Raw genomic sequence first — 25,233 nt, forward strand, 5'->3', positions numbered from 1 at the left:
GGGCAGGGTAAAGTAAATAGCATGAGAGAATACACATAATGAGTGCCAGCAAAAACAACAGAAACATGCACACAAAGAGAAGACACAAATGTGTTCCTCTCCTTGACGTTATTAAACATTGACAGCCAAGAAATACACTCTGTAAGAGACTCAGGAATACGCTGAGATGATATTCATACATATAAAGCACCGGATAAATGACAATATGATGCCAATTACGGCAAGAATTAAAGTCATAATAATTTGGTATAAAATGCCTTGTCTTGGCTAAGAAGCGCTATGCAGAGAAACGTAAAGAGGCAGCATTACCTTAAAATTAAAATTAGCTCTGAAGTAAAAAATAACCAACTGTAGCATATAAAAGAACAGAAAACTAATATATATTTCTATGATTTGCGTGCAATGACTATAAACTGAAACTCCTAACTTCCTGTGCCATATGTAGCACTGTCATATACAGCAGCAAAGCGCATTCTTTAGAAAGATGTGTCCTAGGGGATGCTAGAGATTATTTTTTATTATTGATTTGGAACATAAGCAGCACTCCCTCCTCAGACGTGAGCAAACTGTTGCACAGCACTGTGTGCTCCTGCTGAGCTAGGGGAAGGTGCTGTGAGCCACCACAAGCTACCTCAGGAGCACCAGTCAAGTGCAAGACAAGCCCCAAACCGTATGAGGCATGATAAATTCCCCCAGAGTGGTCCAGTACGTTAGCCACAATTTTGAGTTACATTTCCAGATGGCCTTGCTGTGAATTAACCCGTCACAAACACCTGAGTGTTCCCACTGTCAGCCCTCCCGTGGCTGCCCCTACCTGAGGCTGTTCCCCCAGGAGGCTGGTACCGTACCTAAATGCAATCAGATCCATCAGGTGCTCTGCAGATACACGCACGGCCACAGCGACAGGACAAGCTGCATTTTAATCACACTACTAATTAAGCAGTGACCTAAAAATGCCATGCGGAGTGGCATTTCAAACATCTGAAGGGTTTCCCTTTCACACTCACTGAATTATTATGACATGGCAAAGAAATAATTGTTATCCTGACAATATGCCAGGAAGTTCCTCTCCAGTTCACCAAGTGCTCACTGCTTCTTCCAGCACACAAAGGCCCTTGGGGACATGAGTGGCCATAGGCACAGCCATGACTATTTTGTGTTATGGCTGGGACTTGGTGATAGATGTTTTTTAATTTAAGGAGCTGCAGTTGTTTCCTCATTCAGATCCAGGTCTAGAAAACACCACTACAAAAGTACTTTTTAACATTTCAGGTTTCATCCTTTCTCTTTGCTACTAGATATTTGAAGTACATGGCAATGTATGATGCGTAATTTTTATAAATATCTCAAATGTAAACAAAATTGCTTGGCTTAAACCATACAAAGGAAGGTTAGAAAAGCATGTGTTCAGGAAATGGAAAGGAACCTGGAAAATTTAGTTAAGATTCCAAAAAAGACCGTGACCCTGGCTTCCACCCCACTCCAAGAAAAAAGACTGGTAGTTACTTACTTAGCCCTATCAACTTCAGGGTACTTTTTGGGTACCTGACAGCTGAAATACTAGTTTACAGAACTTAGTTGCCCCATAAGATCAGGTGTGTGTCTGCACAGCACTTTCAGAAACATGAACTGATTTTGGGGCAGTCATGTTTGGGGCCAGGAGGTGATGATCCTTGTGGGTCCCCTGGATATATCCTGTGATTCTCAGAATATTCTATGATTCTGTGGCAGATTATTTCTTTGGCCTCGTAACTGGCTTGCTGGGAAACTAGAACAAGTTGGTGGCTCAGTCATTTCACTGACACCTTTGTAATCAACCCAGTCACAAAGGTGAAAAACACACTGAGGCCATTCCTTGTGGCTGAGGCTGGCTTTGAAAATGAACAATAATCAAAACTCATCTTTGTTTTCCAACTATTATTATACCTCTGGGATGCAAGCCCTTGCTACACTGTCCCACGCCCTCGTCATATCCTCACTATGCTACTCGAAGCCCAGCCAGACTGGTGAGGAAGTTCACAGCAAAGAACTGAGCAGCACCTGAGGATGTCAAAATCCACTGATGACTCTCGGTGCCTTGGCTAAAATAAGGAGACTAATTTGCAGAGAATGCTGGGCATCTGCATGGCAAAAAAATCAAGTCTCAAAAGGTTTCAGAGATGCTTAACAATGGACTTCAACTTTTCCACATTAGTCACTATGAAAAAATCTTGGCCAGAGATGACAGCGAGGTCCTTTACTCCCACAGCGGACATTGTGGGAAGTGTGACAAGGAGCAGGCCTTTTCTTTACTCCTGTCGGGTCTCCTGAAGACAGTCATTAATTGTCGCCTGTGATAGGAATGAGAGGATGGTTGTGCATTTAAACTTGCTGCAGAGCAACAAGCCTTCCCTGGGAGCTGCTCACAGGGAAGCTCTTTCCACCCTCTTTGGCCAACAAGCAAGAGGGATTAGCACTATGCACATGAAACAACCCAGTGAATAAAAATTCAAGGAATTGATAAAGCAATTTTTACAGCAACTTCCTCATTACGTAAGGAGATCAACAGTGAAAACACAGAAGAAGGAGGAGCAAGGTTTCTCACTCCAAACAATAACGAACTGGATAGCTCCCTTCCATTTCTGCATATTTTTCAACACAAAAACTCCGTCCAGTCTAGTCACAGACAAGCTTCAAGCAAAGCACTTATGGGTAGAAATCTTGTGCTGTTTCTTCCCTTTCTGAGGTAGAACAACATTCACAAAATGAAACGGAACAAGAAAGCTTCATGCCTTAGATGTCCTTTATCAGCATCACACATACATGCCAAAAGGGTTATTACCCTAATCACGAAAGTCGACAACAAATTAGCCCTGTTTAAAATTCAATGGCAATGCAGGCAGAAATCCAATACATGCATTCTCTAATTACATTCCATGTAATATATTCTGCGAGTCTCCTGTGAGCTTGTTTTGTGCATACACGCACCACCTCTTGCCACTGGAAATCAATTCAGTGTTCGTAGCACAAGTGTCTTCAGTTCTGCCAAAACAACTTCTAGCATTTCCATCCTCCATGCCACAGAAAGGAAGTATTAGTGCCAATGAGAAAGAATGAGGTTTTGTCCTTTCTTACCCATGCACACCTACACACTCACAGAAAAGGCACACAAACTATTTGCCTGTTCACTGCAAAGCCATTCCTTAGAGAATTGCAAGCTATTACTTCCAGGTTAGGCTTTTCAATGAAAAAGAGAGAAAATGGCTGCTAAGACAGTTCAATGTGTTTGCTTCAAACAGAAACCAGGACTTCTTACAGTTTATGAAATGTGAAAAATCAGTGACGCTACCTACCAACTACAGCACAGTGAGAAGTAGCATCATGGATCTGACAGAAGGAAACGCTTTCTTGTGGGTATCAATGTCATATTAAAAGCCACTGCTGTTACATTTTGAAAGCAGCTTTCTTAAGAGCCTAATATAATGAACTGTGCCTGCAGTTCAAGTGTCCTGAACTTCCCTCTTGTCTCTGTGGAAGACATCCCTGCGAGTATCCAAAGCCAACAGGGTATTTTTTTTTTTTCCCAGAAAAGTGTCTCTTCCTGCTCAGTACATCATAATCAACTTCATACCACCTAATGGCAATATCCTAATTGGATTGTTTTGTGTGTTGCTAAAAATAAAACAGAAAATAGCTTCAGAAAATTAGATTTTCTGAAAGTCTGAATATTTCAGCTACTTCAAATTATACCTAACGCTGGGAGAAGCATGTCCAAATTGACCTTCAGGAACCACTACCAGGGTCCATGTTCACAGTGGGTTTGCTGGGAAGTTGAGACTGATTAGAGCATTTTTTGAGAGTATGTGATTGTTCTGGTTTTACTTGTGTTAGACATGAAAGAGGATCACTTTGGATTTAATTCATTCGGTGTTTGGGGTTTTCAAAAGAAAACATAAGGGAATCTACACAATGAATTTCAAGGCATCCAACAAGTAAATGTCTGGAAAGTGAAATTCATTTTGCTTGAAGCAACATTAGCGGTGGTTAAGAGTAAAACAGTGAACTTATCTTCACCAAAAAAAAAATTAAATAGAAGCTTCAAATCAAACAGTGGCATTCTTAAATCCAGACTAAATTGTTTTGCCTTAAAAAAAAAAAAAAGGCACAGGAGTAAAAAAAAAAAAAAAAAAAAAAAAAAAGTGATGAAATCTAGATACTTAATGCACAAAGTGTTTTTGAAATACTTTGTTTTCCATTTTCACAGAAGACACACAATTTAGTTACCCAAAGGAATTCTTCTGGATTACCATTTTACCCACATTAATGTAACACAAAATCTCTAAGGATAATCCTGAAAGATTTTTTCCCAGCAAACCAATGACACTAATTTTGTACACAGTACCAATTCTGACAACAGGAGATGAAATAAAAAGCAACAGAAACTTCAAAGAATGTGGAATAAGGTTTTTCAGAAGTGTTCAGTACTGGGGTAATGAGAATTTTATCATTAACTTCCCCGGGAACAGGATTAGGTCTAATACAAACATTTCTGGGTATCTCTAACAGTGAGTAATGAAAGCAGGAGGAATATAAGGTGATATAAAACCTGCAGGTAGAACTAGTGAATACCTAACAGGGTATTTTCCTATATTTCCCATACAGCACCTGTCAATGTATAATCTAAATTAATGACACTGCAGTCTCAAACTGTTTGGTTCATTTTCTTTTGGGAGCACAGAGAAGACTAGCAGGGTAGACCGAAACATATATATGACCTGCATGGCTTAGCGTAACATAGGTATTAAAAACCTGTCACTCCTCTACTACATCTTTGAGCGAGTTGTACATTTACATTTAAGGAGGAGAAATTTTGTACTATTCCAAAAATTATTACATACACCCTTCCTAAATAAACTTCTACAACACAACTGCACAAGGAATAATTTATTACCCCCTGTAACCTACAAAGACACCCTTCCATGTCAGTCCATATCTGTTGTCTTGCCCCTCACAAGCCTGGTATACCCTCACTTTCATTTCTGCAATAACAGTGGATCTGAAATGCTGAAATGTGAAGCTTGGATTACCACCAACTAGATCATTTAACCTAAATAACATTTTCCAGATCATTTCAAAACTTCCTGCATCCCCTTACTTCTCATCATGATGTATCCAACATTTAGGTTTTAAAAGCATAGTAAAGGTACAGCTACAATAATTGATTTCATTTTCAAAGGGCTCTGCAGATGACAGTCCCCAGTCCTGTTTGAGTCAAGCGTCTATGGGGAAGGCTGAGACTACTCTCACCCACTTCAGCAGGTTTAGATCATTAACACTAATCAAAGGCAGGGCTCTGGGCCAACTTTTGCCTTCAAATCAAACCAATTAGAGACTGAGATATTCAGCTAAAGGGGCGTTTTCATCTGTTAAACTTGCCTGCCTTAGTTATGTAGTGGTGTGTTTTTTCATCTCAGTACAATTTATTTGGGAGGAAAATTTGTGCTTAGTGACCACCTCATCTAAAGATTAGGAAACGACAGATTTTAAACAAAATGCTGTACTGCATCTTTTTCCGTCTTACCTTGAATGCAGCAATGCAGTGTAGGCTGAGTAACACCAGCACCACGACCAGCAAGACTGTGGCCAAGTTCCTCACGTCCCAGACAGACTCAACCAGAGGGATACTGCCGACCTGCCAGTCATAGCACAGGGTAATCGGTGCCAGCAGAAGCCACGCATTGAAGGCCAGAAGGTAGGAGTAAGTTAGAAACCTGCAAAAGAAAACAGGTAATGTAATACAGGGCACGGCTGCCAACTCCACGAAACATTTTCCTTATACCAAAACAGAGCTGAGTTCACACAGATTGAGATTTTGGCATTTACCGCTTACTAGAGAGGAGGAACAAAACAGCCATGCATACACAGGTAACCCTATACCTCTCTGTCAATAAAGACATGCTAATGTGGAGAGGGGCTGGGGGGGTTGGAGGGTAGGCACAACTTCACCAGGCCATTTAAAAAAATAGCATAAAATCAGTAATATTTGTGTGTTTTCCATGCACCAGCCTTCAGAAAACTTTACATATCTTAATATTGCACTCAGATGTTTTACTTTGAATTGACTTGCTATCAGCTTCAACTACAAAATATTACTTAATAACTAAGCAGGTACAGAAGCGTATCCACCTGTTGCACAGCACATTGCATCAGTCTTGCAATTCCAAATATGCTTTTACCTGGGTTTAACTTCCAGTTTAGGATTCTACCTATGTGCACAACATTGAGCATTTAAAGTCAGACCTCTCCTTCTCTCTTTGCATCCTAGCACAGAGAGAAAAGAGAGAGCAAAGGAAGCAGAGGGTGATTCTCCGCCGATCCCATTAGAGCTTATTAGGATTGGGGACAGCCATAAAAGTGAGGGAGAAGTAGGGAGTCTTTTAAATTGTTGTAATCTTCATTAATTGGCATTCTCTGTAGGGAGGAAAATAACAGAGAATGGAAATGGGAAACCACACTGCCCTATGGGAAGTATGCAGGGATTGCAGAGGTCTGAACAAGAACAGCATGGGTGCGACCTGGTTAAAGACAAATAGAAAACAACAAGAAATAAAACATCCCCTCTACCCCCAGCCTTTTTCTGCTTGGCACCTACTTGGCAAAAAAAAAGCTTCTCCTTGAAACCACACTTACAGAAGTTCAAATACGTTTGAGGCTGGAGATTACTCCAGCAATCATGAAGTCTACCAAGCAGAACTGCAAGAGCCTTTGAATAGACAAACCCTTCCTTCGTTTGAAAAGGGAAAAGTCCACATTGTAAGCAGCACAAAAAAAAAAGGGCACATACAAAATAAAAGAAAAAACAAAAGGAAGACAGAATATTTTATCCTGCATAGGATTTCTTCCATCGGAGCCGCCTGCTTAGCTGTTGTTATCACACCCAGTTGCCATGGTACCTTAGCAAGTTTATTAAAATGATAACAAAGGATCCCCAAGAGATGTAGAGCCAGAGAACTGCTTCACTTGCCACTTCGAAACCTGCCCCTTTGGGGTCAAAACGCAGCCTTTACAACAACAGTTACAGCATTATAATATATTTGTGGCAGGAGAGGGAAGATATTGAGGCTAAATGTGACTCCAGGCTGGCAGGATGGAATTTCCCAGATGGGTGCTGGGCCAAGACCTGGGGATGAACCAGGCCTACATTTTTGTGAAAACATTTTGAAATAACCACAAACAGTTAGGATATCAGTTTTCTTCTCTTTCAAAAAACCAAACGTCTCCAGCGGCACAGCAACTCAAAAGCTGGGAAGGTTAAATAGCTGGAATAATGTTTCATTGTAAACAGTGCAAAAGGCACATTCCCATTTCCCCCCAAATCAATCTCATTTCACAATTCAATGGAAAATGATGTATTCTCATATCTTGAAGGGTTTAAAACCATTTGGCACGTTTCTCTTCCATTCTGCCATTTTTCTCCGTGAGGTAGTAAACAGGAAAAAAAGTGAGAGAAAATGCATTTTCTCACTTAACAGCAACAGTGATTAAAAGGACAGTTTCTATTTAAGAAAGCATCCCTCAAAAAAAAGCAATGTAATTCTCCCCAAATTCTTTGAATTTCGATTGTTCATGATAATTGAAGAAACAACTATGTCTTTTTTTAATTAACAAGCCAATCTCTTCTGGCCCACATTACTGAGAAACCCAGCAACACAAAACCTGGTGCAGCTTGCTCACGCTGGGGTGCTTGCAGCAAAGTTACATGCGGCGCTCCCACACCTCTGCTCAGCTGGAGAACAGCAGAGCTGTGCATCGCTCTTAATACGGCGACAGCTCGGAAAAGGTTGCCAGGATCTATTTACAGCTACTTAAAAGCCAAACCGAGATCCATTCCTTGCTTTACACTAAAATGCATATCCATTTATACCAATCTGAATAATGTCATGGCATATAACACTGTTACAAGTGTTTATTTTAGCATTTTCAGAAGCATCAAGTTAGGTTTGTACTGGAACCAAGTTTTCGGAATAATTGTCCTTCTAAGCCCTGCATGTTACCATTCTCAATAAGCACCGAAACATCCATGGAAGTTGTTTAATGAACCACAACACACTGCAAACCTTCTCCTGCTTACTCAGAGCAGGCTTTCAGACAGTGAGATGGATTGACAACTGGCTGAACAGCCAGACCCGCAGGGTAGCGGGCAGCGGTGGGAAGTCTCCTTGGAGGCCAGTAATGAGCCGAGTACCCCAGGGGTCAGTACTGGCTCCGGTCTTCACATCTTCATTAACAATCTGGACAATGCAGTAGAGTATGCCCTCATTAAATTTGCTGCTGATACAAAACTGAGGGGAGCAGCTGACTCACCAGAGAGCCGTGCAGACATCCAGAGGGACCCTGACAGGCTGGAGAGGTGGGCGGGCCAGAACCTCCTGAGGACAAATAGCCCCAGGCACCGGGACGTGCTGGAGAGCAGCTTGGCAGAAAAGGGCCCGGGGGTCCTGGTGGACACCAGCTGAATGTGGGCTGGCAGCGTGCTGTTGCTGCTAAGAAAGCTAATGGCATTCTTGGCTGCACTAGGTAAGGTACTGGCAGCAGGTGAAGAGGTGACCCTGCCTCTCTGCTCAACGTTGGTGAAGCTGCACCTGGAGTGCCACATCCAGTTCTGGGCCCCCCAGGTCAAGAGAGACATGGACATACTGGGAAGAGTACAGTAAAGGGCCACCAAGATGATTAAGGGACAGGAGCACCCCTCCTGTGAGATGCTCTGCCTGTTCGGCCTGGAGAAGAGCAGGCTTGGGGTAATCTCACCAATGTCTACAAACACCTGAAGAGAAAGTGTACAGAAGATGGAGCCAGGCTCTTTTCAGTGGTCCCCAGTGCCAGGACAAGAGGCAATGGGCACAAACTGGAACATAGGAGGCTCGCTCTGAACACCAGGCAGCCCTTCTGTGCTGTGTGGCTTGCCCAGAGAGGCTGTAGAGTCTCCCTCGGTGGACACCTTCATAAGCCACCTGGACATGGTCCTGGGCAACCTGCTCTAGGTGGCCCTGCTTGAGCAGGGGCTTGGACCAGATGGACCCTGAGGTCCCTTCCAACCTCAACCATTCTGTGATTCTAGGCAGGAAGAAACGAGAAGATATTTTGGATCTGTACAAGCTGCAACATTTCAGCTAAAGACAGACTAGACACTTTTCTGCATCTTCCCCAATAAGACAGGAGCTGATAAATCATTGTGCAGCACAGAAGAAATAAGCAGTTTGCTGCCACAACAAATTGAGTCAGTTTAACAAATTTTAAAAGGAATTCAGGATAGCCAGATTAGAGCATGTTAAAGCATTTCTGATGGAAGGTTAGGTCACACTGCTGTGGGAGATGAGAAAACAGACTCCGGGACGTGCGCTGCCCAGGAGAGGTTTATAAACAAGTCTCCTTTTCTCTGTGCTTACAGGGTTTTCATCTTCTTCAAAAGCCATGTGCATAGCGCACTGCCAGAGGCAGCTCCCAAAGGAGATGGACAACTGCTCTGTTCCATTACGGCAATAATTAGCATCCTAAATACACTCTGCCAAGAGCGGTGAACTATTTCAAAGCTTGCGACAGTGACTACTGCCTTTGCACAGTCAACTGGTTCACATCTCCAGACATTGTATTAGAGATTCCTTGGCTGGGTCTCATTGTCAAGCCTGAACACTCTCCCTGAACTTGCACGTGCCAAAAGCAGACATAGAAAGCAAGTCCCAGGAGGCTGCTGCCTGACTTTAGCAGGACTTTTTAAGCTGCAAGAAAGCCTTAAGTGAGCTCTGATCCAAGGAAAAGTTTGGATATGCTTTCAGCTTTGGCAAACTATCCTAGAATGAGATTGATGGCTGTACAAAATAAGGCAGTAGAAACTATCGCTATTCTAGGTCCTAGAAACAGAAAAATAACAAGATGCTAATAATAGATAGTGACAACCGTGCTGCTTTTACTTGTGGATCTCAACAGCACGTGATAGTTTTCCATATCCGTGCGGCTCTCGTATCACGACACTAAGTAAGGAGAAAGCTAGATGCCCGAGAAACGTTTGAAGAACATTCTCTCCAAAGTTGACACGGCAAGGAGATAATTTGCAAATTCTGAATACTTGAAGATTTGTGGAATGATTCCAGAAGCTAATTACGTTTCAGAGGCCTACCTGTAAATGGCAACAAAAGTATTTTCTTTTAATTAGTTGACTAAGTGAATTACATTTTAAATTAATGATCTTCTCTATATTGCTGTTCGTGTCTCTTGGAATTCCAGGGGAGAAAAATCCCTGCCTATAACATCTCCCTCTCATCAGCTAATCTCAGACAAGGCAGAGTATTACTGGTGATGTGATTGGAAGAATCTGCCTCTTAGTTGGCAACCAGTTTTCCCCCAGGCTGGTTAACAACATTTGCATTACAGCAGAGTCATTTTTTATTTGCAAATTGAACATGGAAATCCAAGTTTCAGCAGGTGTCAAGTGTTGCTTTTTCCTTCTCAGAATCTCTGGCACACTCAGAAAAACAAAACTTCTGTAGGTAGCAGGTGTTGTCATGGCAATCCAGTTTGTTTAGTTTTAAATTTTTAAGTATAAGTGTACTGTTGCATGCCTTATTTAAGATAAATACAGGATGACTCACATCTAGAACCCATAGCAGAAAACAACTATCTCAACTGACTGCTTCTACTGCAAAAAAATGAAAATAAAGGGTGCTACTTAAAGCCATAAACAATACAACATAAAAATACTCGAGGGATTGTCTGTTACCCTTTGCTGTAATAGAGACTAACAAGCTTGGAAAAGCTCTAGTCTCAGCCCTGCCAAACACGGACGATCTGAGCACATGAAGATCGTGAGACTAGCTTAAAATATACATATAGTTACAGAAATTTATGAGGAGTTTCATTTGCTATCTGATTTGGGAGCATTTTAAGTTTTTTTCCCCTGTTCCCAGGGAACGATAATAGATTTCTCTTCAAAACTGAGTGATCACAAGATTCAGACCACGCCCTACCAAGGCTGCGTGGAAAAGTGAGGGCCAGTGAATTTTTTTCTAGCTGCACACAGTGGTGCAACCTACAGCCTGTCTACTTCTGGGACAACACATCACATCCCCGACAAATAACAGAGGTCCACCTTTCCCTCACAAAACCAGTGGGGTATACATCCACAAATGTAAGGCTTTACTGCACTAAGGATTTTAGCAAGACAAGAGCAAAAAACATTCTCCTTCTTGGGAAGAAGATGGACCTATCTAGGAGATGGGTACTAGAAGTGCACTAAACTAATGCTTTGGAAAAGGAGGAGTTGCGTGTAAAAGGGTGGGGGGTCTCAGAAGCAGGAAGAAGATTGTTGTCCTTTCAGAAAACCCTGATGATGTTAACGGTCTTCTCTGAAGGCAGCCTGCCTATTGCCAGGTACTCAGGGAGCTTTCACTTCAGGTAATGGTGAGAAGCATGCCTTTATTAGGGTAAAGAGCTTCTCACTTGCATTAACAGCTGAAGTAACTTTAGCTCCAGGCTCTCTTCATCCACTACAAAGCCCTAAAGCCAAATGTGCTTGATGAGCCACTTCACAACACTGTCCTCCCAGGACACATGTGGCTGCAATTATAACCAGGTGGTGTTATTTAAAGGTATTGTCTTAAAATTGTATGTATTTGCGCTTCCCCTGGGGAGCTGCCAGTCCAATCATACCTTCCCACACGAGTTTATTTTACAGATCTATTTTACATTGTCAGCCTAAACATTTTCTTTTCATAGCCTTAGAAGAAAAATATCGTGCTGTGTCTATCCAGCACATCCTGTGACAGTGGAGTAAGAATACACAAACAAGAGAGAGACTAATTCCAATTTAACATTCAAATCCAAGCATCAGCTAGGCAGAAAACACTCATAATGGGAAAGTGCTTGTGCAGTCCCTTTCATCAAAACTTTCACATCTAGGGGAAAAGAGCTGTCAGAAGTAGAGGATAGGAGCAGAGAAGTACCAAAAGACTGCTGCAGCCTGATGAAGAGCAAGGTAACTCCCTGGAAGGTGGGTTGGCATGCAGCAGGGGCACAGGGGGGCACTGCCGGAAGGGCTCTGATCTGGTGAAGGGCTCTAGCAGTTGTGTCAGCTCTGCTAAGAATCTGAAAAATGTCAAATTCTTCAAGAGGAAAGACTTTCAAAGAGCCTGTGCATATCCTGTGAAACCCAAGCCTGCTGTCAGACTTGCAATCCTGGAAAGCCTGGGACTGATCTCATTCTTTTTTCTTCCTCTCCACAGGCCTGTGTGCTGTGAGAGAAGCGTGCCCATTGATCAAACACTGTGCTCAGCTCACCTCAGCCCCAGCCATCCCTCACCTGGAGCTTCCCGGCCTGCTCCCGAGAAGGCCCATTGAGGCAGCGGGGATGGAAGGTCCTCAGGCAGCAGCTGAGATGCTAGTTGCTGATCCTCAGGAAATTAAAAACCCAGAGGTTATAAAGTCACTGTGATAACACATCTGGAAATGGTCATTATACCTCAGAGCATCACCTACCCCTACCCTGTGCAGGCAGGAGTGAAAGGGCCGCCCAGAGCACAGTGCTTTGCCTCAGAGGCTGGCTGTGGTGCAGCCTTCATGCATGTGCTTTGAAGAACAAAATGCATTCATTGTCTACAGGGGTTGACAGCCTCTGTTTCAGCTGCACCCGTCTACTCCAAACACCAGCTTTCAGCAGGGAAGGCTCGTGGTGGAAACAGCACCTCAGCAAGCGCCATGGCCTACCAAAAATGCCTCTCCAGCTGACTTCCAGAAGAGCACTACCTACACCTGCATTTGCTCATTAAAACAAGAAAACTTGGATATACTCAGATTTGAGGATATACTCAAATCTTTCATGTGACTCTGGGAAGGCAGGTTCCTTGGGGAACATAATGCTACTGTAGGTTCGCCTTTGCTCTGTAGTGTCATCTTCCACACATGCTTCCCCTCCCCTTCCCCTCATCATTACAATAACAACATTTTACATTTAACATATGACCTGTCTAGCCCTGGGTAGACCTGATAGCAATTCTGACAGACGTTGCTGTTTTACTTTTTGTACAGATGTGGCCCCAAATTCTGGGTGCCCAGAGAGATTGTGCATAGGGCTGAAGAAGGTGCACCTTTGGGCACACGGAAGAAAGCCCTGACTAAGCAGGCAGACCTTTTCCACTCAGGAAGCACATCCAAACCTGGGTAATTAAAAGGCTGATATATTGCAGGGGTCCATTTTAATGCCAACTTCCAGCTTAAGGTCAGTGCAAATCACATACCAGAGGAGTCACTACTCTTTACTGCCTTGGTAGAAGTGGCTGGCACAGAGACCCACATCTCCAGCACGGGACTGCCATGTGCCTCTCTGCAGTTCATCCCCTTGGATGTTGCAACCACAACGATTAAATGCTCCAAAATCAGTCACAAATCCATATGAAAACGCCTGTGTGCCATTTCTTATCTATAGATAAAAATTCTTATAAGCATTTCTTCAGCTTTCTGCAGGACTGAATTCTCATTTACCTGATTGAAACACCAAAGAAAAGCAGAAAGCCAGCTTACAGAGAGAACAGTTCAACCAGAGGACAATGTCATCAAGGCAGAAATGTGTTAACTATTTAATGCAACAACACAAACCAGACTGCTTCATGACCAGAGTGATCAGCCAAGGGATAACACGAGGCTAATGCCGGAAGAAGTTAATAAAACTTGACTTCCAAAGATACAGTTAGGAAGAAATACATTTTCTTAGTTTGCAATTACTGGCAGGATTTAATGTTTCACACACCTTAAGACACGCTGTACAGTGGGCTTTTTTCCTTGTCTTACCACAGTGCTAGTAACACAATCTGTTTATTCGGAGGCCTCCTACTTCTTTCCCCTCAAGAATGGGGGAATAAAGAAACGTTGTGCAAAACGTCTGAAGCGTGACAGCTCACCAGTCAACACCCTGCTAATACTCTAGCTGCACTTCAGCACAGGGATTGCACAAAGCTCTCCAAACCTTTCTAATTACTTTCTTCCCTAACTTTCATCTAATTCAAGCAAGAATTTTGTAACAGAGGTTTGGGATTGGTTTTTGTATCACAACAGCTTTCCCATTGCAGATGTTGGGATGCCACGAGTCACAGTGACTGGAAATCTGTGTTCTCTAGGGTAGGTCACTGGAGAAGCTACTTATTTTCTGTAGCATACAAGATTGTAATGGCAGTGCTTAGGAACAGTGGGATTCCCAACATTTTCATTTCTGCCTCAGCTGGGAGAGGGAACGATGGACTGATTTCTTCTCATATCACCCTTGCCAAAGCAACACACTGGAGCGAATGTGGTTTTCGTTTATCTCACTGGGAGTTTTAAGGTATTTGGGAATATTAGAAAATCCATCACCTTTCGGGGATGGAAAGTCATTTTCTGACTTGTAAAGAGTTTATTTGAATCCCCACTCACATGTACTTGTAAAGATTGTAATTCAGTGAACATACTGAACAGTGGTTTTTTGTTGTTTTTTTTTTTTTTTTTCTTTTTTTAAGATTGAAAAACTCACTATTTCACAATGTTTCTTCTTCCAAATAGTTAATCAATTCTCTGTCTACATTAATACAGTCTCTCTCAACACCATCCAAGATTGCATACAGGTTAAACACTACATATGGTCATGTTCTAGGGCCAAACTGCACCACACAAACAGTATGCCCAGACTAAGACCCTCTATCCAGCAGTGACCAAAAGTTAATGACTATCAGAGCATATAAGAAAAGGATAAGATGGTACTTTTTTTCTAGAAAACCCTCTTTGAGCCTGCATAAACTTTAAGCACAGACACAACATTCTACAGAACAAGCTCCCCAGATCAGTTATCTGTTGCAAGCCACATCCTTGGCTTGTTTTGAACCTGTTATCCTCTTAGATTTTTCTCATATTCTTTAATTTCTGTATGCTCCCCTCCTCTACACAATCACAGACACAGAGACCTCCTTCCTAGCCTCGGTCACCTAATTTAAATTAAAAGCATCGTATGGGCTGAAAAAATATGACCTCTTTAGCCAATACTTTTTCAAACTCAACCATAACTCACTTCTACCCCTACTCTTTGCCACTCTCTAATAATCCTTGACAGCTTTGGGACAAATTGTACCTGTACAGCCCAACAGCTGATGCAGAAACCTTGCAAGAGTTAACAACAGTCCTTGGGGTTCATCCTATGCCAAGCAAGACCCCAACTCCAGATTTAACCTCATATATTTTATGACTGCCACACATTTCCAAACTATTTTTTAAAAAAATATTTATTTATTTTTTTTATTCCATTTGTTGTCATCAGCCTTCTTCCTAGCCCTATAGACTTGGCAAAGTCTTAACATAACTTTCAGTCCTGCTGAAAACCATAACATTAACCCTGGCAAGGCATGCCACATTTCCACATTTCCAGCTCAGTGCAAATGAAGACTTGTGCTTGCAAGCAGAAACCTCTATTTGTGCTGTCTGATTTTCAGAGTTACAACTCCTCTGCTGCCTGAGCCACTGACCCTTATTTCAGCCGTACTTCAGGCATTAGCAGCCACATCAACACTGGCCTTGCTTTTGGCTTCATGGGCTTTGTCTTTTTTATCACGTAACATTCTCAGTCTCCAGTCCCAGGTGAACTTGAAGCCACTTGGCCTCATACTGTAACCCCATTACCATACTCCATCCAGCCTTAGAGCTGCTGCAAATCTTGATACCAAACCTAATTTACCTACTTTTACAACTCATCCCAAACTCCAAATAACATCCTGGCTTTACCTTCAGTGCTATGAGCTGCCTTCAAAACCTCACTAAAGCTTCTCACACCAACTTCCCATGTCCTGCTGCTGCAGGTGTCCACAACTGAGGATCGCACGCTGTTCAGCAGCTTCCCCAAGGCTGGACCATAACAAAAAACTCTCCTATGTGACAGGACACCCACCAGCCAGGCAAGTGACCACGCATACCAACACCTACCTGGATCTTGAATATCCTCAAGCATCTTCAAGGATCTTGAATATCCTAGACCCTAAGCTAATGCCACCCCTAACACACCCCAGCACTTTTTATCACCTCCAAATCCACCCTCAAGCATTTTACTGTTCTAACACCTCTTATTTCTACCCTGTTGAAATACAAGGCATTAAAAGCAATCTCTTCTCTTCTGCCTCCTTCTTTCCTGCACCTAAGCTGAATGCCAGGGATGGGTTTTCTGGATGGAAGATACAGGTTTCTAGGGAAGTTGGCTGAAGTGAGGGTTAGGATCAAGCTCAGAAGACATGGAAGAGCCAGGCTAACTGCAAGGCTTTAGAATCCCTCCAGAGAAACAGTAACAGTTTTCACTTGGAAGGGTTTCTGTAGTGACTTTTCATGATGTTTGGAGCAGACAAGTTGCTGGACTGCAGGTGAGGCCAGGGCTGCTGCTGGGGCCAGTGCAGAGGTCAGCCAGCAGCACTCTCACTTGTCCTTCACAGGGCTGTTAATAAAAACAGTCGCTGTTTCATACCCCAAGAAGCTTAGCTTTGGGGTTTAAAAACCTTCCCCAGTCACTGGATGATATAAAGAGACAAACACCCGAAAGACATTTGCAGCACAAAATAAGTAATTGGAATCAGCCCAGGATCACTTAGGACTTGATGACCCCCGTCTTAGCATAAACATATCAAAAAGGGACAGCAGCAAAACCTACCTTCACGCTGTGCAGCACAGAGTCTGGTATTAACGACTCTGCCAGAAATGCTGTGAACAGATCAGAGCTTTCTAAATCAGACAACTTGCTTCCTGGAAGCACTTTTAGCCTTGATGGTAATAGGAGCTGTTGTCACATTATCATAAAGGTCTCCCAAATGAGATCCAGCCCGACTCTGCAGCAGATGTTGAATAAGAATTTCTTGATCTTAACCTGTGTCTCAGCTGCAATTCTACTGCTAGAATTAGGAGCCAATGAAGCCAGAAAATGACAGAAAAGGACCATTCCTGTTTCACTTAAGACACCAGGAATTTCCTCCAGAAGCCTCCAAAGAGTCTTTCCCCGGTTTAGTAGCAAACCACAACAATCAGTTATGCACGTGGCCCTGTCTTAAGAGGAAGCCAACTTCCCAGCACTTTCTTGGAGCACTGGTCTGGCTAGGTCTGGAGGGAAGAGCTAAATAGCAGAAGCTAACACCCTGCAGGTCAGGTCCAGCAGAGACACAGGGATGTGGCATCAGCCCACCTAACCATACAGCAGGTCTCTGGCAAGGAAAAAAAAATCATTTTGTGTCAAGTTTAAGTATTTATGTATCTTTAGAAAAAAAAGAAAAGTGGTGATAAAATAACAGAATAAAAATCTGTTAACACAAATTTCAAGTTCCTTGTTTTTATTACACGTGGCAGCCCATCCTATGCTCAGCCAGAACTGTGCACCAGCAGGGCAGTACCACACGCCACCAGGATCCCACCTTCCACCTTCACAGTCCTGATCAGTCACCCATATTTCACCACCATGCACAGACATCCCCTCTTACACAAACTTCAGCTGAAGCTAAAACTCTAAATACTTGCATCCCATACCTCAGGAGCAGCCAGTTTTAACATTTAGGCCTCAATCACCGGGTTTTCCAGTCCCATGCTCAGACAACTAAACTATACGCTTGGGGCTTTGCATAAAAATAAATCCAGAATTTTCAGTAAGAAAGGATGTAACAGAACTCTCCAGGAACTGGAACACGCTTTGGGGTTCAAATAACGCTGATTGTTTTCTATTCTAAACAGAGCAATAAGGAGAAGTAATTAAGTTAAGACAACAAAACAAGCCTTCTCATTTACCATCTGTAAAACATTTTAGTGCAAGGAAAAAATAATGCCATGACAACAGTTTTGAAAACTTTTGTTTGATTAGTGGTGTACCTCGTCAGCAGATAGGGTGAGAATGAAGCTGGATTGTCCTGTTCTGAAAACATTGGCATGGATCCTCCCATTATCCAGAGGCGGAAATACAAAACGAGAATCACCTTCAAAGAAGAACATCCAGGTTAGTAATGTGCTGCTAAGAGGAACTAAGGCCTCTGCCAAATATTTTTTTTGATAGCTCTCTTGGCGCTGTGCTGTGCTCAGAAGAGAGTCAGCTCAGCTGTTTAGGCAAAAATCAATTCTGACAGCCCGTGCAGGTGGCAAAATTCAACTCTGAGGCCCTTGTGTTTACCTTCCCAAGCATCTGAAGCCCACAGGCAGGGGAAGAGTCCATTTCAAGGGCTTAGACAGGCAGGGTGCAAGTCTTTTCTGCTCAGGGCAGCCAAGCCTACCCTGGCTTCCCAGGCCCAAGCAACCCCATGCCCCACTGGCCCCCTTTCCATCCCTCCATGCAGACCTCAGGCTTGCTGTGGTACAAAGCCCTGGGAGCAAGAACTTGTGTCGTAAGGCAAGAGCACTGATCTTCTGGACACCAGCTAGAGGACTATGAATATACAAGTGACAAACGTGTCAGCTCTCAGCACAGACAGCACGCTGCATTGTCCTCCCCGCTTTACACGTAGCATTACTCAGAGGAACCAGCACATCGCAGCTACCCACAACAAAAGCAGGATTTTGAAGGACAAATCCATCACCCTGCTGTGGCTCAGACTGTGGAGTTTAGCCACTGACCTCTAACTAAATGGAGAGGGAAATACCTGGCTCGTGTCTTAAAAGCTATTACTATTCACTCATGCTGGCACAGGTCTAAGGACAAGCTCCATCGATGTTTCTCATGCTGTGTAATCCTAATTTCTGGAAGGACTTCTGTAGGCTGGCAGCTCACCACCTTTCTGGGAAGCACTTGTCACTGCAGGACAAACGAGGGGATTTGGCACCTTGAGGAGCATGGGGATGGGGAGTTGCACACCCAGCAGACCCAGTGTTGTAGTGGTGGTTTTCTCCCCGACAACATGTCAAGTGCTGCTTGCACACCAGGAATTTGCAGGCAGAGCTGTTCTTGCAACTCTGCACAAGCCCTGCTGTGAAACTAACAGCACGCCACTGAGAAGTCAGGATTTGCCAGTCAGCCCAGTGCCACAGGTTCCCCCTGTACTCAGGGCAGGAAATGCCTGCAGATGATTACACCGTTGTAATGGCAACCACTATAAATTAAAAGAAAGTTTGAACCAAAACCATAGAGCCTTGTTTCTGCCCAGCTGAAGTTTTCTAGACTGTTTCCCAAGACTAACTTTGCGTTAACATTCATCATCTCAGCTTTCCAGCTCTTTTGGGGTACTCCCATTAATACTCATTCTCATCACACACACGGAAATACATAGCCAAGCCCATTCATACTTACATAGCTTATTACCAGGGCAGCTCTCTTCAAAAACGGCCTTGCAGTGTACAAGAAATTCTGGTTGTTATTTGCAGTCAGGTAGCTGAAACATAAGGAAATGTAGTTTTGAAATACTTTCAAACAATAGGTCATTTTTCAAACTAGAAAAAATCTGTGCATTCATTTAACCACCCTCAACTACCTTGCTATAATAATCACACCCCTTCTATTCTTCAAAGCCTTTTCCAGGTGAAAACTTCACCTGGAAAATAGAGAATACTTGACATAATAATAATATATAAGACACTGCAGTCTCCCCCACAAAATCTGATTTTTATTTTTTAATTACCAGTTAACTCCTTAATCCTCAGGAAAACCCATTCGTCTCACCGAGCTTGCTGTGCTCAGTCTCCCAGAAGAATACACGGAGGCACATTTTTAAAAGGTCAACCAAACACATTCAATTTCAGGCCATGATTAAAATGCAAAAACTCCTTGTTCCCAGCTCACTACTCAGTCTCTAGAGATGGGAAGAATTGTCTAGTACAACTCAACTTACTTTAAGCATTTTTTTAAAAAGTGTATTCTGCACACTTGTTCCATTACAAGCCTACTGACAAGGTGTTATAATAATTAACTGCACAGAGACAAACACACAGGTGGCTTATTGTTACGGGAGTGCTCATGAAAACCTTCCTTCTTCTCAATGAATAAAATTAAACTGTATCTGGAGCCAAAGCTACACATTTCTTTTAACACAAGGTAGAGGCACTCGCCCAATTCCAAGGAGCGTTCTTAATATTACAAACGGTGGCATCCCTATGCCATTAATTCAATGTTTATTCCATTTCTATGGAACTTGATAGAGTTTTTGTCACTGTAATAAAGTGCTGAGAAACAAAAAGAAATACAGAAGAGATGATAAGAATATTTTAAGCAGAGAGGAACTAGAAAACCATTGGAAACTTGACAGATAATTTTAAGAAGTTACAAATAAGAAGTAAACAAAATAAATTCAGAGCCCAAACATTTGCAGGGTCTTCCGTGTAACAAATACTCAGTACCGGGACACTCTATTTAAATGATTTACAAAAATTACAGAATGAATCACACCACCTGCACACACGTTAGGTTTCCAAGTATGACAGCATCATACATTTCCCCCATGAACATCTAGCATATAAACGTATTTCCTCCCCACATTCCTCAGCACAGTTTATCATCTGATTGCTTCCACCCTTCGAGTCTCAGAAGAAAACAGGACCGTAACACTTCCTAATGCCGCCCAGGGTATTTAATATCTGGCTTTTTGTTCACATTTTCTATACTAGGAAGTTTGCAGTCCTGGTCACCATGGAAAGATCGATAAAAAATTGCACTGCGAACAAAGGCAACAGGGGCAAAGCCAGCAAGGAGCAGTCAGCATTTCACATCAAGAAAGCAGGGCATTTGGGTGCCCTCTACAAAATAGCCCTTCTTTAGAAAACTTTCCACGTTATGCCTAACACTCAGTAACCAGGCCATACATCGTGAGCAAAGCCAAATGACTTTGCATCTTTGGTGTCTACTTATTTCCAAATGTTGACATTTAAGCGCAGGCTCTGATTTAAATGTCAGCTGAGTCTTCAAGGGCTGAACTCTGCAAAGTGCAAAGTTTTTTGAGCTCCCACTGACTTCAGTCAGGCTGAAGCAAGTACAAGTGAGATGAAACCAAGTCTTCAGCTTTCCCTCTCCATGAAAGGTCAGGTTGGCCTTCAAGTGTTCACCATGGCCCTGCTCCAAAACCCACCGCAGCCAAAGGGAAAGGCTCTCGGTGACTTTAATAGCGTTTGGATCAAACCCTGCTCTTTTGTTCCCATTGGAACCCTTCATGAAACTCAATTCCCTTATGATTTCCGGCAAGAACAGAAGTGTTAGGTTGCATTTTGTTTATATTTTTGTTGGGTGGAGGGAGGAGAGCCCTCTATTAATCACACTGCCTGGCTCTTTTCATGACAAAGAACCTGTTTTCACTTGCTTGAAGTTTTAACTAGCTGTAACACTTTGGGGAGAATTTTTCCATTACAAATATTTGGTTTAGGTGGAATTATTCTGAAAAAAAAAAAAAAAAAAAAAAAAAAAAAGAGCAGCCAGAACAGTTCAGCTCCCCCCTCCTAAGACTTCAACTAGAGACAGAGGAGTACTTTTACCAGTGTTAAGAAGTTTGCCAACTTTGTCCCCAAGAAACCGTATCACCTCGCACCAGTGACCTGAAACTGGTGAGGCTGCCGTCACCTCCAGGCCACGTGGCCACCACCTCCAGACCAGCCACAGGCCCAGGGGAAGCACCCATGGGGAGGTGGAGGACACAGACTTTGCACATGCTGGGCAAGGATCTCACATGCAAGAAATCATTCTCAGTTGGCTTTTTCATCCTTGATGGCACAGCATAGGAACTCCTAACAACATCGTGGTTTTGATTTTTTTTTTTGTCTGCCTCTATCTCACACCTTCCTTGCAGCAAGCGTAACACCATACAGAAGCTACCAAACACAGTTTCAAGGCACGAGTTTATCTACAAGTCAAAGTTAATCTGAAGTGCTCTGCAGAATTATAGGAAGATCCTTGGGTAGCTCAGGCTACTGCAGAGCAGGACTTTTGAAAGCATTTCAGAGAATCCTCACTGGGCTCTCTCAGTTTGTGTTTGTGGAAGAGTAATATCTCCGTGAGGAAAAAAAAAAAAAAAAAAAAAAAAAAAAAAAACCTTTAGGTAGACACTAACTGCAAATCACCACTCTGTGCTGAAGAGCAGATGAGCTGCAAGCAAGCAGGCACCAGAATGCAACCAACGGGTAGGTGGGAACAGGTTAAGCAAGAGAGTTCAGAGAGCCCTTAACTTTCTGATCCATCCTCCAAATGCTTTTACTACTTTGCAGCTTTGGTTAAGAAATGTTTCTTTCAGTGACAGTTCAACTGAGAAGCCGATTACTCCATTTTCAGGAAGCTCTGAGGTCTGCCTGGGAGCCATGGCAGGTGGGACTGCTCAGTGATCGGTGTTCGGCTGTCTGCCCATTAACTCAGCCTGCACGAGTGGCACAAACGTACAGGTTCCCTCAATGCGTCCGAGCTTTACAAGAACCTTGTGGTTTTCAGAGCACCTTACAGAGCCTACTACTTGGTTGAGGAAAGGTAAGTAGGAAAACAGCTGATGTCTGGCATGGGCAAGGAACAATACTCAGTTTGTGTATTGAAGTCAAATGAACTGCAAAAGGCACCTGGATGTGGACATTTGCTAAATGTCAGGGGCACAGAGCATGTGCAACATACCCATGGTAAATTTAGATGCATTGCAAGCTGCAAATTATGCAGAACTTCCCCCAGACAGCCTTAGGATCAGCTCAAGCTCTTGATTTTGCCTTTCACTAGGACAAGCAAAGAAATTGCTGTTACAAAAGGCCAACTGTTTCATACCTGTTTAAAACAGCTGCATTGCAGAAAGCCCTTTACAGGTCAGATTTCTGTGCATTTGCTGCCAAATACCCCACTGCTAATGGGAACCGCTCCCTATCACCTGCTCCACCCCAACTATTGTAACGTGGCTCGCGGTGCCAAAACACACACACAGGTATTCCCACGTGGGAGTGGGCACGGGACATACGGAGGAAAACTGCACTGACGGTAGCTCCACGCAGCAAAACACTACCTCCAGAGCATAAAAGGAGGTGAACATTTCAAGACGTGGCTCTCGCAGATTTTCACGATGAAAAGATAAAGTTAGGGCAAGAAATCCAGATCACCGGGTTCGCTGCCTGGGTGTGAAAAGAGCACATTTGGACTCAGAGGTTCCACCTCTGCTTCACGCCAGCTTCCCCACAGAGCAAACCAGCATGTAGCTGGCTACTAGCTATCATTTAAAAGCCTTTCAGGAATACTCCCTGAAGCAACCAGGATCACAACAAACAATAAATCCAGGGAGCGCTTAATAAAGCGGGGACCTCTCTCACACAGCTCGAACGCGGGCCAAGACAGATCTTTGGCAGCTCCGGCTTCCTGCGAAGCACGGCTCATCCTGACATCAATTCCATCATCGGAGCGCTCGTGGATCTGGTAATTGAAGCCAGCAGGGTAGGTGGCCTAGTAAAACTCAACACCGCACAGTTTACAGCAGTGTAAACTTCGCTGGTACCAGATGGACTCGGTGTTAATCAAAACAAACTTTGCGGAGAAGCAGACAGCTTTTTAATTTGTCTTCGCTGTTGAAGGCACCTAGAGTTTACAGACAAGAGTGGGACAGCTTCTCAGCTGCAGCTAATTGCCATGACACTGCGAGCGATCACAAACCGCTATCAGCAACACATTTATCCCACGCTGGAGCTGACTCAGTTTCGGTGTAAAATGTGAGCTCACTCCTGTGTTCCCTTTGAAAGCTTTCTCAAAGGAGAGAAACAAGTGATTCAGACGTATGGTGGATGCTACCCATCGGGGACATCTAAAAGACCAACCTACACAGGGCTGAACAAGCTTTGGCATTTGGAGATCTTGTTTTGGCCAGGCCCCTCTGCTGAGAGAGGATCGTCACTCCCATTTATATTCTCCTCGGGAGGCAGATCCCACTCCCAGCAACCACAATCCGGTGTTTTGAACTAACCCTTTGGAAACCCCTAATATCAGGGAAGACGTTAGAGGAGGAATATAAAGGCAAAGTTTTATACCATGTTTATCTATTCCTAATTCCTGATAAGAGTTAGACCCCTCTAATCGAGGCATTTTTCAACTTAGAAGGGAGCTATTTTAAGTGAATGCCAGTTTTAGATCATTTGTGGATGGACACCTCAGTAGTTGGTCAGACTCCCCTTCTGAGAAGGCAGGATTTTTACAGGAGCCACGTTTTGTCTATAGAGACCATCCTTACCTCTTCTACATACAGATGACTTCCTTACAATCTGTCTAGCCAACTACATCTTAAATTGGGAAAGGAACTTCTCAGCTTAATTTGGCCTATATTTCTCCTTAAGGAGGACCATAAAGGGTATGTGATAGCCCAGGGAGAAAACAGGAGTGAAAATCTGTTATGGAATTAAAAATACAAACGAAAAAGTAATATATATATATTCTAAACACGTCTGTGTTTTTCAATTGTTTAAAATACCTTTCAACACAGGGAAATGAATTATCAGTCATAGCTACAACTTTTTCAAATGAGAAGAAAGAAAAGCCCTCCTGCTTCCCAATTTGTGAGTAGTCCTGACATCCCTTGCAGCATACATGCAGTATCCTTGCTCCTTCTCTCCCTGGAGAGCCTTAAACCCCATCCACCGCTACCCACGCAGACCCAGATGCATAAACACACACAAACAGAAGCAGTTTTACTGACTCTTGAAAAGCCATGGAGAGATTTTATGAAAGTCACAAGTGTTTTAACTCATTTGCACTGATACTGGCACACACGCTTCATGGGCTTTTTCAGTTGAGACTGAAAATTTAGCATTCTTGCCCTTTATTGGATTTCTAGGCAAAACAGCGCAGGGTATAACTGTGCTGGCACATATACCCAGGGTGACCCACCTTGTGGCCTTCCTCTACACTGTTAGGCATCATGTACCTTGTTCTGCATTGGGTAAAAGTAGAGGGAGAAAACTGGGAGGAAGAGAGAAAGGCACAGTAAGGGTACAGGAAGAAAAATAAAAAAAAAAAGGAAAGAAAGAAAATAGCAAAACACCCTTAACTGATCAAAGATGTGACCAAGAAGATGAAAGAGGGCTTCCCTTCATACCAGACATTCCACCGACGCGACGAGGAGACAAGGTGGAGCAGGGCTAACAGGAAAAATAAGACCTCATCAAAGCACAGCCACCTTCCACCACATCTCAGGAAACCAAAGCACCGTGCCTGCAATTTGAAAACTCTCATTGATTTCAGCCATTTTATTTCCTCTGCATCACACACACCTGAGGCCTTGAAACTCACCATTAGGCTCGTTATTTCCCATCCCA

At 43.2% G+C, this 25,233-nt stretch overlaps 1 protein-coding gene across 2 annotated transcripts in view; it reads right to left on the bottom strand.

Moving 5' to 3' along the window:
- TMTC1 (transmembrane O-mannosyltransferase targeting cadherins 1) overlaps positions 1-25,233 on the bottom strand; it is a 155,872-nt gene that overhangs the window by 74,446 nt on the left and 56,193 nt on the right. For both annotated transcript variants that reach the window (XM_082770617.1, XM_082770616.1), the window contains 3 exons: positions 19,283-19,364; positions 17,878-17,981; positions 5,561-5,750 (listed from right to left, as the gene is read on the bottom strand). In XM_082770617.1, the coding sequence (XP_082626743.1) occupies positions 5,561-5,750; positions 17,878-17,981; positions 19,283-19,364 (376 nt within the window). The remainder of the gene's footprint in view (positions 1-5,560; positions 5,751-17,877; positions 17,982-19,282; positions 19,365-25,233) is intronic.

This window comes from Aythya marila (assembly GCF_965140915.1).
Source record: "Aythya marila genome assembly, chromosome: 1".
Lineage (NCBI taxonomy): Eukaryota > Metazoa > Chordata > Aves > Anseriformes > Anatidae > Aythya > Aythya marila.